The sequence below is a fragment of the Erinaceus europaeus genome, chromosome 5, assembly GCF_950295315.1.
Source record: "Erinaceus europaeus chromosome 5, mEriEur2.1, whole genome shotgun sequence".
NCBI classification, from domain to species: domain Eukaryota; kingdom Metazoa; phylum Chordata; class Mammalia; order Eulipotyphla; family Erinaceidae; genus Erinaceus; species Erinaceus europaeus.
Genome location: NC_080166.1, coordinates 2,184,381 through 2,199,850, shown reverse-complemented (window position 1 = coordinate 2,199,850; position 15,470 = coordinate 2,184,381). Strand labels below are relative to the sequence as shown.

General features: G+C 53.0%; 1 protein-coding gene across 1 annotated transcript in view; it reads left to right on the top strand.

Annotated features, from left to right (window-relative positions):
• C9 (complement C9) overlaps window positions 1-15,470 on the top strand; it is a 40,497-nt gene that overhangs the window by 13,778 nt on the left and 11,249 nt on the right. Inside the window, exons 5-6 of the mRNA XM_016185793.2 lie at window positions 11,711-11,849; window positions 15,053-15,367. Coding sequence (XP_016041279.2) covers window positions 11,711-11,849; window positions 15,053-15,367 — 454 coding nt within the window. The remainder of the gene's footprint in view (window positions 1-11,710; window positions 11,850-15,052; window positions 15,368-15,470) is intronic.

Sequence of the window (15,470 nt, the reverse complement as noted above, 5' to 3'; positions counted from 1 at the left end):
TGCCTGGCTTGTCTCTGGCAGAGCTAAAACCCTAGAATGCCCAACTTACACAAAGCTATTTTCCACCAGGCCCCTTACTTTTCTCCTCGCTGTCAACACCCAAGTCTCTTGTCTGGTGTCATTACAGAGCCAGTAGTCTAAGTCCCTAACTTGAAAACACAACTACCCTAGCAAAGTAGACTTTCTTTCTTTCTTCTCTCTCTCTTTCTCTCTCTCTCTCTCTCTCTCTCTCTCTCTTTTTTGTCTCCAGGATTATTGCTGGGGCACGGTGCCTGCACTATAAATCCTTGGCTCCTGGTAGACCTTTTATCTCCTTCCTTCCTTCCTTCCTTCCTTCCTTCCTTCCTTCCTTCTTTCTTCCTTTCTTTCTTTCTATCTCTCTTCCTACTTTTATTTGAGAAAACAGAAATTGAGAGGGGAGAGAAGAGGTGATGGAGAGGGAGTGAGAAAGATAGACACCTGCAGACCCACATTACCACTCAGGAAGCATCCCTTCTGCAGGTGGGGAACAGGAACTCAAACCTGGGTCCTTGCGTTTGGTGATATGTGTACTTAACCCTGGCCCCAGAAAGCTAAATTTTGTTATCCATACATCTCAATGCTGAATATAGAAGAGTCATATAAGTCAGTAATTCATATCTAAGAAGAGTTTTCCATATAACTGAATATTTATGCTACTGTTTGATACGGTTACTGTTGCACATTTGAATTCTACACATCTCGGTTATTCTTTGATGGGTCATGAGTCTATGCTGAGGCAGAGAAATAGGAGGAAACATCATAGCCCGAGCAACTTGCTTCTGCACAATACAGGGAAGAGACCTCGGGGGCCACAGACAGATTCTCTTACTCGAAAGCCACCAATCCTCAGAACAAGTTCTCACCCACTTTTTCAGGCATTTCAATCCTAAGCCAGGCTCATCCAGATGTGCCCTAAGTATCTCAGCCTGTTGCCTTGGGGGCATTCCGAGATGCTCCAAAGTGCTCAGGGAAACCCCCAGCCCGCTTGTATCCACCAGCTGCAAACCTCCTCTCATGCAGGAAGCTCCTATTCCTGGGGCTAAGCCTCACACCACGTCTGGGGAAGGAACTCTCTCTCAGATCAACCCGTGAATTGGAACTCAGTGGTTCTTGTAGACGCAGGTGTGAAAACAGCCATCTCTACGTGCTGCCAAAGAACACATCTTTGCTTTTGCTCTCTTTCTCTTTTTCTTTGTCTAATTTCTCAGGCAATGACGTCCCCCCTCCCCCATGAGAAGTGTTCATGTTTCCGTTCTAGAGTAGACTCGTCGTCTCTGTGGTAGTGGAACTCAGAGTTCTAAACACTCCTTCCCTAGTTGTGCTTCAGGCTTGTACCTTTCCAGATGGATTCAGTCCACAGGTTGGTTTGCTGTTGTGTAAAAACAATGAACTTCAAAGATGGGGTATGTCTGCCATGGAAGGCGAAAGAGCTTTTCAAGGCGGGGCGCGCGTAGCATGTGTTGGTGTGTTTAAACAGAGAAACAGAAAGTGACTGTAGTCCAAGCGCTGGGCCTGAACCTGGATCACACGTAGGGCAGAGAAGCACACTGCCCATTTGAGCTGTTTTTCTAGCCTATGGTAGCAAGCTTCAAAGAGATGGTTTCCTCAACTATTTCATTCTTTCATTTATTTATTTATTTGCCTCCAGGGTTATCACTGGAGCTCGGTGCCAGCACTACAAATCTATGGCTCCTGGAGGCTATTTTCCCCATTCTGTTGCCCTTGTTGTGGTTGTAATTCTTATTCTTGTTATAGCCATTGTTGTTGTTGGATAGGACAGAGAGAAATGGAGAGAGGAGGGGAAGACAGAGAAGGGAAGAGAAACATAGACACCTGCAGACCTGCTTCACTACCTGTGAAGCGACCCCCCTGCAGGTGGGAAGCTGGGGGCTCCAACCTGGATCCTTACGCCGGTCCTTGCACTTTCCACCATGTGCACTTAACCCGCTGCGCCACAGTCCAGCCCTCCTCAACTATTACTAACTTAACTAATCCAACTGATAGTAAAACCTCAATACGATTTTTTCCCCATAAATATCGATAGACTGATGATTCGGGATGTTTGATAGTCAACCCCATAATGGTTGTGCAAAAGACTTCCATGCCTGAGGCTCTGAGCTCCCTCCCAGGTTCAATACTCAGCACTACCTTACTGAGCTGTGCTCTGGTCTCTCTCTCGCTCTTTCTCCCTCTCTCTCTTTCTCTCTCTCTCTCAGTACCTCTCTCCCTGTTTTCTCATTAAGATAAATAAAATATCCTTTTTAAGAGTAGCATCATTGTTTATTTAAAATAGGGAAGCCAACGGCTTCTGTGAATGGAGACATAGAGAGAACTTGCGTCTTCGTGGAACAAAGACGATACATTGAGATTTTACTTGACAAGAAAGACAGATCACCTGTGTCTAGTGTTCAGATCAGAACCTTGGTGACAAGCTGTGTCTGGCGCTGTGTTGCCGGGTGATGTGGGGAGAGCAGAGCTAGATGGACCTTCCTGGCAGCTGTGCTTCAAGTTGCTGTGGCTAGGCTGACTTTTTTTTTTTTTTCTTGCCTGGGTCTAGGGGCTGCTTCAGGACCCAAACTGAAGGGGCAGAAGACATCTAGCAGGAATCCTTGTCAACATAAAGGCAGAAATCACACACACATACACACACACACTCACACAAACTCACACACACACACACACTCACACATACTCACACATACACATACACACTCACACACACTCACACACACTCACACACACACTCACACACACACATACACACTCACACACACTCACACACACACTCACACACACACATACACACACTCACACACACATACACATATACACATACTCACACACACTCACACACACAGACATATACACATACTCACACACACAAACACACACACACATACACACATACACACATACACATACTCACACACACACTCACACACACTCACACACACATACACACATACTCACACATACACATACTCACACATACACACACACACACATACACATATACACATACTCACACACACTCACACATACACATATACACATACTCACACACACATACACACTCACACACACATACACACATACACACATACACATACTCACACACACACACTCACACACACACTCACACACACACATACACACTCACACACACTCACACACACACTCACACATACTCACACACACATTCACACACATACACACACACTCACAAACACACTCTCACACACTCACACACACTCACACACACACTCACACCAACACACACTCACACACACACACACTCACATACACACTCACACACACACACTCACACACACACACTCACACACACACTCACACACACACACACTCTCACATACACATACACATACACACTCACACACACACTCACACACTCACACACACACACACTCACACACACACACACACTCACACACACTCTCAGATACACACACAGACACACACACACTCACACACACACTCACACACTCACACCCACACACACACTCTCACATACACACACACACTCACACACACACTCTCACACACTCACACACACACACTCACACCAACACACACTCACACACACACACACACACACATACACACTCACACACACTCACACACACACTCACACACACACACTCTCACATACACATACACATACACACTCACACACACACTCACACACTCACACACACACACACTCACACACACTCACACACACACTCACACACACTCTCAGACACACACACACACTCACACACACATACACACACACACACTCTCTCTCTCACACACACACACACACACAAGGCAGAGAGAAGCAAAGAAGATAGCATAGTTGGGGTCTGAATTCATCTACTTTCACCCTCAACACTGTGCCAATGACCATAGTAAATCACGTGATCACAGCACACCACCGAAATAGCGAAATGCAGATGCCCTGGTCCCTGGCCCCTGGAGGGGCGTCCAGACGTAGGGATGGGTGATGAATTGAGGCCAATTCTTTAATCTACCTTGAGAGCAAGATACTTAATAATATGTAATGTTTATTTTATTTAAATTAATCAATAGGTCTAAATGGTTTTTTATTACCTTTATTTATTGGATAGAGACAGCCAGAAATCAAGAGGGTGGGGGTAGTAGAGAGGGAGAGAGAGAGAAAAAAAGAGAGAGAGAGGGAGAGAGATACTTGTAGCACAACTTCACCACTTGCAAAGCTTTCCCCCTGCAGGTGGGGACCAGCGGCTCAAACCCGGATCCTTGCGCATCTCAACCAGGGGTGCCACCACCTGGCCCCCAATAGGTCTAAATGTTTATCTTAGATTAGAACTGTAGGGTCATAGCATTATTATTACTATTCTTTGTTATTATTACTATTAATCGAAGGGCTGAATGCTTTACAGTGATATCCATTGACAGACGAGAACAATTTCCTTCTGCACCAGCAGCCCACAGCCCTGCTACAAGCCTCTCTCCTCCTGCACGCCGACAGCCCTGCTCCCTGCCTCTCTCCTCCTGCACGCCCACAGCCCTGCTCCATGTCTCTCTCCTCCTCCTGCACGCCCACACCCTGCTCCATGCCTCTCTCCTCCTGCTCGCCCACAGCCCTGCTCCATGTCTCTCTCCTCCTGCACGCCCACACCCTGCTCCATGCCTCTCTCCTCCTCCTGCACGCCCACACCCTGCTCCATGTCTCTCTCCTCCTGCACGCCCACACCCTGCTCCATGCCTCTCTCCTCCTCCTGCACGCCCACACCCTGCTCCATGTCTCTCTCCTCCTGCACGCCCACACCCTGCTCCATGCCTCTCTCCTCCTGCACGCCCACAGCCCTGCTCCATGTCTCTCTCCTCCTGCACGCCCACAGCCCTGCTCCATGCCTCTCTCCTCCTGCACGCCCACAGCCCTGCTCCATGTCTCTCTCCTCCTCCTGCACGCCCACAGCCCTGCTCCATGCCTCTCTCCTCCTGCTCGCCCACAGCCCTGCTCCATGTCTCTCCTCCTCCTGCTCGCCCACAGCCCTGCTCCATGCCTCTCTCCTCCTGCTCGCCCACAGCCCTGCTCCATGCCTCTCTCCTCCTGCACGCCCACAGCCCTGCTCCCTGCCTCTCTCCTCCTGCACACCCACACCCTGCTCCCTGCCTCTCTCCTCCTGCACGCCCACAGCCCTGCTCCATGCCTCTCCTCCTCCTGCACGCCCACAGCCCTGCTCCATGTCTCTCTCCTCCTCCTGCACGCCCACACCCTGCTCCATGCCTCTCTCCTCCTGCTCGCCCACAGCCCTGCTCCATGTCTCTCTCCTCCTGCACGCCCACACCCTGCTCCATGCCTCTCTCCTCCTCCTGCACGCCCACACCCTGCTCCATGTCTCTCTCCTCCTGCACGCCCACACCCTGCTCCATGCCTCTCTCCTCCTCCTGCACGCCCACACCCTGCTCCATGTCTCTCTCCTCCTGCACGCCCACACCCTGCTCCATGCCTCTCTCCTCCTGCACGCCCACAGCCCTGCTCCATGTCTCTCCTCCTCCTGCACGCCCACAGCCCTGCTCCATGCCTCTCTCCTCCTGCTCGCCCACAGCCCTGCTCCATGTCTCTCCTCCTCCTGCTCGCCCACAGCCCTGCTCCATGCCTCTCTCCTCCTGCTCGCCCACAGCCCTGCTCCATGCCTCTCTCCTCCTGCACGCCCACAGCCCTGCTCCCTGCCTCTCTCCTCCTGCACGCCCACAGCCCTGCTCCATGCCTCTCTCCTCCTGCACGCCCACAGCCCTGCTCCCTGCCTCTCTCCTCCTGCACGCCCACAGCCCTGCTCCATGCCTCTCCTCCTCCTGCACGCCCACAGCCCTGCTCCATGTCTCTCTCTCCTGCACGCCCACAGCCCTGCTCCATGCCTCTCTCCTCCTGCTCGCCCACAGCCCTGCTCCATGCCTCTCTCCTCCTGCACGCCCACAGCCCTGCTCCATGCCTCTCCTCCTGCACACCCACAGCCCTGCTCCATGCCTCTCTCCTCCTGCACGCCCACAGCCCTGCTCCATGCCTCTCCTCCTCCTGCACACCCACAGCCCTGCTCCATGCCTCTCTCCTCCTGCTCGCCCACAGCCCTGCTCCATGTCTCTCCTCCTCCTGCACGCCCACAGCCCTGCTCCATGCCTCTCTCCTCCTGCACGCCCACAGCCCTGCTCCATGCCTCTCCTCCTCCTGCACGCCCACAGCCCTGCTCCATGCCTCTCTCCTCCTGCACGCCCACAGCCCTGCTCCATGCCTCTCCTCCTCCTGCACGCCCACAGCCCTGCTCCATGCCTCTCTCCTCCTGCACACCCACAGCCCTGCTCCCTGCCTCTCTCCTCCTGCACGCCCACACCCTGCTCCATGCCTCTCTCCTCCTCCTGCACGCCCACACCCTGCTCCATGCCTCTCTCCTCCTGCACACCCACAGCCCTGCTCCCTGCCTCTCTCCTCCTGCACGCCCACACCCTGCTCCATGCCTCTCTCCTCCTCCTGCACGCCCACACCCAGCTCCATGTCTCTCTCCTCCTGCACGCCCACACCCTGCTCCATGCCTCTCTCCTCCTGCACGCCCACACCCTGCTCCATGCCTCTCTCCTCCTCCTGCACGCCCACACCCTGCTCCATGCCTCTCTCCTCCTCCTGCACGCCCACACCCTGCTCCATGTCTCTCTCTCCTCCTGCACGCCCACACCCTGCTCCATGTCTCTCTCCTCCTCCTGCACGCCCACAGCCCTGCTCCATGCCTCTCTCCTCCTCCTGCACGCCCACACCCTGCTCCATGTCTCTCTCCTCCTCCTGCACGCCCACAGCCCTGCTCCATGCCTCTCTCCTCCTCCTGCACGCCCACAGCCCTGCTCCATGCCTCTCTCCTCCTGCACGCCCACAGCCCTGCTCCATGCCTCTCCTCCTCCTGCACGCCCACAGCCCTGCTCCATGCCTCTCTCCTCCTGCACGCCCACAGCCCTGCTCCATGCCTCTCCTCCTCCTGCACGCCCACAGCCCTGCTCCATGCCTCTCTCCTCCTGCACACCCACAGCCCTGCTCCCTGCCTCTCTCCTCCTGCACGCCCACACCCTGCTCCATGCCTCTCTCCTCCTCCTGCACGCCCACACCCTGCTCCATGCCTCTCTCCTCCTGCACACCCACAGCCCTGCTCCCTGCCTCTCTCCTCCTGCACGCCCACACCCTGCTCCATGCCTCTCTCCTCCTCCTGCACGCCCACACCCAGCTCCATGTCTCTCTCCTCCTGCACGCCCACACCCTGCTCCATGCCTCTCTCCTCCTGCACGCCCACACCCTGCTCCATGCCTCTCTCCTCCTCCTGCACGCCCACACCCTGCTCCATGCCTCTCTCCTCCTCCTGCACGCCCACACCCTGCTCCATGTCTCTCTCTCCTCCTGCACGCCCACACCCTGCTCCATGTCTCTCTCCTCCTCCTGCACGCCCACAGCCCTGCTCCATGCCTCTCTCCTCCTCCTGCACGCCCACACCCTGCTCCATGTCTCTCTCCTCCTCCTGCACGCCCACAGCCCTGCTCCATGCCTCTCTCCTCCTCCTGCACGCCCACAGCCCTGCTCCATGCCTCTCTCCTCCTGCACGCCCACAGCCCTGCTCCATGTCTCTCCTCCTGCACGCCCACAGCCCTGCTCCATGCCTCTCTCTCCTCCTGCACACCCACAGCCCTGCTCCATGCCTCTCCTCCTCCTGCACGCCCACAGCCCTGCTCCATGCCTCTCTCCTCCTGCACGCCCACAGCCCTGCTCCATGCCTCTCTCCTCCTGCACGCCCACAGCCCTGCTCCATGCCTCTCTCTCCTCCTGCTCGCCCACACCCTGCTCCATGCCTCTCTCCTCCTCCTGCACGCCCACAGCCCTGCTCCATGCCTCTCTCCTCCTCCTGCACGCCCACAGCCCTGCTCCATGCCTCTCTCCTCCTGCACGCCCACAGCCCTGCTCCATGCCTCTCTCCTCCTGCACGCCCACAGCCCTGCTCCATGCCTCTCCCCTCCTGCATGCCCACAGCCCTGCTCCCTGCCTCTCTCCTCCTGCACGCCCACAGCCCTGCTCCATGTCTCTCTCTCCTCCTGCACGCCCACACCCTGCTCCATGTCTCTCTCCTCCTCCTGCACGCCCACACCCTGCTCCATGTCTCTCTCCTGCACGCCCACAGCCCTGCTCCATGCCTCTCTCCTCCTGCACGCCCACAGCCCTGCTCCATGCCTCTCTCCTCCTGCACGCCCACAGCCCTGCTCCATGCCTCTCTCCTCCTGCACGCCCACAGCCCTGCTCCATGTCTCTCCTCCTGCACGCCCACAGCCCTGCTCCATGCCTCTCTCTCCTCCTGCACACCCACAGCCCTGCTCCATGCCTCTCCTCCTCCTGCACGCCCACAGCCCTGCTCCATGCCTCTCTCCTCCTCCTGCACGCCCACAGCCCTGCTCCATGCCTCTCTCCTCCTCCTGCACGCCCACAGCCCTGCTCCATGTCTCTCTCCTCCTGCACGCCCACAGCCCTGCTCCATGCCTCTCTCCTCCTGCACGCCCACAGCCCTGCTCCATGCCTCTCTCTCCTCCTGCTCGCCCACACCCTGCTCCATGCCTCTCTCCTCCTCCTGCACGCCCACAGCCCTGCTCCATGCCTCTCTCCTCCTCCTGCACGCCCACAGCCCTGCTCCATGCCTCTCTCCTCCTGCACGCCCACAGCCCTGCTCCATGCCTCTCTCCTCCTGCACGCCCACAGCCCTGCTCCATGCCTCTCCCCTCCTGCATGCCCACAGCCCTGCTCCCTGCCTCTCTCCTCCTGCACGCCCACAGCCCTGCTCCATGTCTCTCCTCCTGCACGCCCACAGCCCTGCTCCATGCCTCTCTCTCCTCCTGCACACCCACAGCCCTGCTCCATGCCTCTCCTCCTCCTGCACGCCCACACCCTGCTCCCTGCCTCTCTCCTCCTGCACGCCCACAGCCCTGCTCCATGCCTCTCTCCTCCTGCACGCCCACAGCCCTGCTCCATGCCTCTCTCCTCCTGCACGCCCACAGCCCTGCTCCATGCCTCTCTCCTCCTGCACGCCCACAGCCCTGCTCCATGTCTCTCCTCCTGCACGCCCACAGCCCTGCTCCATGCCTCTCTCTCCTCCTGCACACCCACAGCCCTGCTCCATGCCTCTCCTCCTCCTGCACGCCCACAGCCCTGCTCCATGCCTCTCTCCTCCTGCACGCCCACAGCCCTGCTCCATGCCTCTCCCCTCCTGCATGCCCACAGCCCTGCTCCCTGCCTCTCTCCTCCTGCACGCCCACAGCCCTGCTCCATGTCTCTCTCTCCTCCTGCACGCCCACACCCTGCTCCATGTCTCTCTCCTCCTCCTGCACGCCCACACCCTGCTCCATGTCTCTCTCCTGCACGCCCACAGCCCTGCTCCATGCCTCTCTCCTCCTGCACACCCACAGCCCTGCTCCATGCCTCTCCTCCTCCTGCACGCCCACAGCCCTGCTCCATGTCTCTCTCCTCCTCCTGCACGCCCACAGCCCTGCTCCATGCCTCTCCTCCTCCTGCACGCCCACAGCCCTGCTCCATGCCTCTCCTCCTCCTGCACGCCCACAGCCCTGCTCCATGCCTCTCTCCTCCTCCTGCACGCCCACAGCCCTGCTCCATGTCTCTCTCCTCCTGCACGCCCACAGCCCTGCTCCATGCCTCTCTCCTCCTGCACGCCCACAGCCCTGCTCCATGTCTCTCTCCTCCTGCATGCCCACAGCCCTGCTCCATGCCTCTCTCCTCCTGCTCGCCCACAGCCCTGCTCCATGCCTCTCTCCTCCTGCTCGCCCACAGCCCTGCTCCATGCCTCTCTCCTCCTGCTCGCCCACAGCCCTGCTCCATGCCTCTCTCCTCCTGCACGCCCACAGCCCTGCTCCCTGCCTCTCTCCTCCTGCACGCCCACAGCCCTGCTCCATGCCTCTCTCCTCCTGCACACCCACAGCCCTGCTCCATGTCTCTCCTCCTGCACGCCCACAGCCCTGCTCCATGCCTCTCTCTCCTCCTGCACGCCCCAGCTCCTTTGCTTGATGCAGCCAACCATGCCCGGCCCATGTTTCACTTCATGTTCTCCCTCCCCGTCCCTATTGATGACACCCCGCTCATCAGTGGCATCCTTCGGTAGGGTCACAGCATTTTTTATGGCAGGGAAACTGAACAGGTCAAAAAGTAAGGGGGTTCATCTTAACCACACAGGAGCCTTCAGAAAGAGCCTGATGGCTGGTTCTTCAATGAGTTTCATTCTGGTTGAGGTATAATGTTCATTATCTTTACAGAGCCAAAGCTTATTTAAAACGTGTTGTTTGTAGCAAGATATGTTACACTAACCCATTGGCAACTGGGTGGTATTTCCGTTATCTTTATTTGTAATGGGTTTACGGGAATCTGTCCACACCCTAGGACAAATTGTTCTTGAATTCCATCCAGAAATGTAATCTGCCTCATGTTGGCTAAGTCAATGAGTGTATGCTTTCATGTCGAGTCATAGAGACAAAAGCCAAGCCTCCATTTGGCTCCTGGTCCTAAGCGCAGCCATTGCAGACAGTCTAGAGAGTAGCTGCGCTCCCTCCTATTAAGAAATGCTACTTCATGAAGAACAAACTGTTCCTTGTTTCTAATTTTGTTAAACCTACAAGCCAAACAAGTCAAGCAAGATTTCTGACTCTAAAACTTGCAGAATACAAATATTTTGCTAGGAGACAAAAAGCAGAACTTTGCGAGTGCCTTCCTGGGACATCGCCATTTCGGCTCTCCTCTTGGAATGCGTGACAGGGACCATACACACCGGTTGGTGTCCACAGAGGCTTGGTGGTGCCTGCGGTGTGGAACTGTAGTGTGTAACACTACAGGCTTGTAAACTACTATAATCACAAATAAAAAATATAAAGGTTTGGGGGACTATTAGGCCTGAAATGTGGGCATCTATCTCTCTGGTAGATTTTGTCATGCAGTGCTCTCAGAGATCAAACCCAGCTGCTCATACATGTAAGCTGTGTATTCTAAAAAATAAATAAGGAAAGGGAAGTGAAAAAAGGGAGAAAGAGAAAAAAGAAGGAAGGAAGAAAGGAAGGAAGAAAGGGAGGAAGAAAGGGAGGAAGGAAAAGAAAAAACATGCATGCTTGTTGAGAGAGATGTGAGTATGTGGTTCTTGATAGCTAACGAAACAGCCCTTAGACCTGAAGGGAAAGACCGTGGTTTGGAGAATGAGGAGGGAATACACCTGTATGGATTCATCCTTTAAAAATGGCATGTCTGTGTTATCCTGCCCTGCAGAGATGCTCTGCTCTGCCATCCCCCAAAGAGGTCGCGTTACAGAGCTGGCAAGTCGCTCCCTGAGGGAGATTGGCTAAGAGTTACGGCACGGAGTTAAGACTTCAGGAACCAGATGCTGCCTTGCACTTGACTTGCTGCGTTTCTTTCATTGTCCCCGCTTATTTGAGAGGGTTTGTAAGACCTCCCTGAAGTCTCATGCTTGCTGGAACAGACACCGAGGTGAACAGATCCCACCGTGTCTGATCACGTTGTATGTGTGTTGGGTATCAGGAACACAAGTCCACGTTAGTATTTCTCCTTCCTCAGTCTGAAGGCTGGCTTACATTAGACGGCTCCACCTGCTGACACTCCTCTCCTCATTCTTAGCATCAACATTTTAGGAATGGATCCCATGAACACACCTTTTGACAACGAGTACTACAACGGACTCTGCGATCGAGTTCGGGATGGGAACACCTTGAAGTATTACCGGAGGCCCTGGAATGTGGCTTCTCTGGTCTATGAAGTAAGTCTCCTTGGCAGAAAATGCACTGCTCAGCTTTGAGCTGAAAAGTCTTTCAGTAAGTTCTAAATAATGTTAAAAGGTCAAGAAAACAAAAGCATAATGTGCAGGCATGCTTTGCTTAAAGACATGGAGGCACAGCTTGAATCTCTTTAGAAAATATACAGGGGCACAACTCCTCACACTTCCCACCACCAGAGCTCCGTGTCCCATCTCCTCCACTGGAAGCTCCCCTGTTCTTTATTCCTCTGGGATCCTGGACCCAGGATCTTTATGGGGAGCAGAAGGTGGGAGTTCTGGCTTCTGTCATTGCTTCTCCGCTGGACATGGGTGTTGGCAGGTGGGTCCACACCCCCAGCCTGTGTCTGTCTGTCCCTAGTGGGGCAGGGCTCTGGGGAGGGGAGGCTCCAGGACACATGGGTGAGGGCGTCTGCCCAGGGGAGTCAGGATGGGGTCATGGCAGCATCTGCAACTTGGTGACTGAAAGGCAGTAAGGTGTAAAGCAGAACAAATTGTTTAATAATCAGGAGCCCAAAGGTAGGAAGAGAGCAGACTGTTTCCTTACAGTCTGATTAGGCTCTGTCACACTGGGCCTTGGGGCATACACAAGGGCCGGGTTAGGGACCGCATATCCACGCCAACTTACCACTGTGCAGAAGAGCCACCCATGTACACGTCGAATTCAGCTCATGCCACCGACTGAAGAGGTGGGTTTCTTCTTCCCAGTAAGAAATCAAATGCTTGTTTCAGAGAACTTCAAGAAGGAAACTGAACCTTGAGATTAACACACATACCCACACACACTGATAATGAACAGTAGCCAAGCTGGCAAACAAAACTTTGCAAACTTTCTATTATTATTGTTGTTGTTGTTATTGCTGTTATTATTATTATTCACCAGATCTGCCAGCACAAGAAATCCACCACGCACAACCTTTTTTATTTGCTAAGAAAGAGAAACTGAGAGAGGAAAGGGGGAGAGGAAGAGAGACACCTGCAGCCCTGCCTCACCACGTGTGAACTCACCCCCCCCCCCCGCCCCTCCAGACCACCCTCACCTTCCCAAAATGAAGCCACGGGGCTTGAAGTGGCTTCTTGTTCACGGGAAGTACACTCAGCTAGGTGCACCACGGCCCCGACAAAAAGCTTTCATTTTTAAGTAGGTTGTCCAGTTCCTTTGTCATAAGTATAAATAAAAAGTAGTAAAAGGAGAACAGCGACAAGTTCAACGAGCACAGAAAAGGCATGTGAGGAAAGTGAGCCTTTTCCCAATCCCACAATCCCTCTTCTCAGGGATAATCACTCTCGGTGGCATTTTGCCTGTTTTTTTCCAGTAATTTTTCCAGTAATTCCTATTTACATAAAACATTTTAAATTTTTTTCCTTTTATCTGTGACAAACAAGTGTGAAAGTTAAGAGAGCAATTTTTGTTGGCTTGTTTATGGTTCTGATTTTAGACTTTTTAATTTCAATTTAGGAATTCACAGGAAGTTGGAAAAAACACTTCAACTCAATTTCACCCAGTATGTACATCTTACATAATTATAATTTAATATAAGAGCCAGGTGACCAGGCAGTGGTGCACTGGTTAAGCACACAGGACTTAGCACAAGGACCCGTGCAAGGTTTGACCCGGGGGCTCAAACCTACGGGGGAAGGGGAGTGTTTCACAGATGGGTGAGCAAGTGTCTCTCATTTTCTCCCCCTCCCCTCTCAATTTCTCTCTGTCCTGTCAAATTAAAGTAGAAAAGGAAGGAAGGAAGGAAGGAAGGAAAGAAGGGAGGGAGGGAGGGAGGGAGGGAGGGATGGAGGAGGAAGTTAGAAAGACAAGGAAAAAAGGCCTCCAGGAGCAGTGGATTCATACTGCAGGCATCAAGCTCCAACGGTAACCCTGGAGGAAAAAAAAAGAAAAAACACCAGCAGGAGATAGGCACTAATAGATGTGTGTGTTCATATTTCTACCACATACATTGATTTTTGTAACTGACACGACAATAAAAATACACAATGGTTCCAATACCACAAATAGCTCTCCCTAGGGTTACTGAACACACAACCTCCCACCCTCCACCCAAGCCCCAGCGTCTGGCGGTCACAGATGTAGTTTATTAAGGACTTGCTTGTCTTAGGAGAGAAGAGGACAAAGACTACCTCACCATCAGGGTTACCTGCCACAGTGATTTCTTTCACTCTTTATAGTTCGTCATTTATGATATTATAAACATGGGGGGGAAGGTGTGGCACGAACTGCGGGCTATGTGCTAAGATACGCAAGGACCCTGGTTCAAGCTCTCAGTCCCACCTGCGGGGGTGGGAGAGCTTCATCAACAGGAAAGCAGCATCCAGGTGTCTGTCTCTCTTGGAGGATATTTGTTCTTAAGATAACACTTTTTGAAAGCTGGAAGCTTGGGGCCCAAGTCTTGGCCTTTCTGCTTGTTTTGTGTAAAATACTCAGAACACTGAACCAACATTTTCCAATAAGGATTAGTTTCGTCATTTCTCCTGTTTTCTGTTTTCAGAAGCACAAATTGGAATGTATCATGCAACTTTTTCTTTTCTTTTCTTTTCTTTCTTTCTTTCTTTCTTTCTTTCTTTCTTTCTTTCTTTCTTTCTTGCCTCCAGGTTATCACTGGCTTGCACTACAAATCCACTGCTCCTGGAGAGCCATTTCCCCATTTTATATAGGACAGAAAAAAATTGAGAGAAGAGGGAGAGAGAGAGAGAGAGACACTTCAGCCCTGCCTCACTACTGATAAAGCATCCCCCCCCCCCCCCGCAGATGGGGAGCCATGAGCTTGAACCCAGATCCTTGCAGGCGCGGGACTCTGTGCTTAGTATTCTGTGCACTTAGCTAGGGGCACCACTGCCTGGATGCTATAACTTAGGTTTCTGAAGTTTAATTTTGAAAGCTTCCTGTGTACCAAGTCTTTCACACATCCTCTCACTGCATCTTCATAAGCACCTTTGGGTTAAGATGGTGAGAGTCTCTCCTCTGGAGACTAGGATTCAGACAAAGTGCAGGAACCAGATGAGACAAGGCGCCAATTTCCGGAAGTCAAGGTACCTCTCTCTGCCCCCAGCAGTGGTAACTCTGGGCCCTCAGTTATGACTCCTTTGTTCCGTCTTCCAGAGAATAGTCTGAGTTTTGTTTATTTTCGGGTGTTTTTGTTACGTTGTTTTTAACAACACTTTGCTATTCTCTCTAGACCAAAGCTGATAAGAACTTCAGAACTGAGATCTATGAAGAGCAGTTTGAATCATTCAGAGGCATCTTCCAAAAAAAGATATCAAATTTCAATGCAGACTTAACTCTGAAGTTTACACCAACTGAAGTATTTAAACACGTGAAGAATGGACCTGAAAAACCTCCTCAGAAAACACCTCCAAGTTTAAAAAGTGAACCTCAAGAGCCTTCTACAGAAGCACAGCCCTCAAGGAATGTAGAGCTCAACAGTAATTTTAGATTTACGTATGCCAAAAATGAGACTTATCAATCGTTGTTGTTATATACTGCTAAGAAGGTAAGAGCAAGCACTTAATGGAGATATCGTGGGTCAGCTTCAAATGAAATGACTATTCCTTTGAATACAGATAGCTAAATGTTTCTGTTTTCAGTAATACATC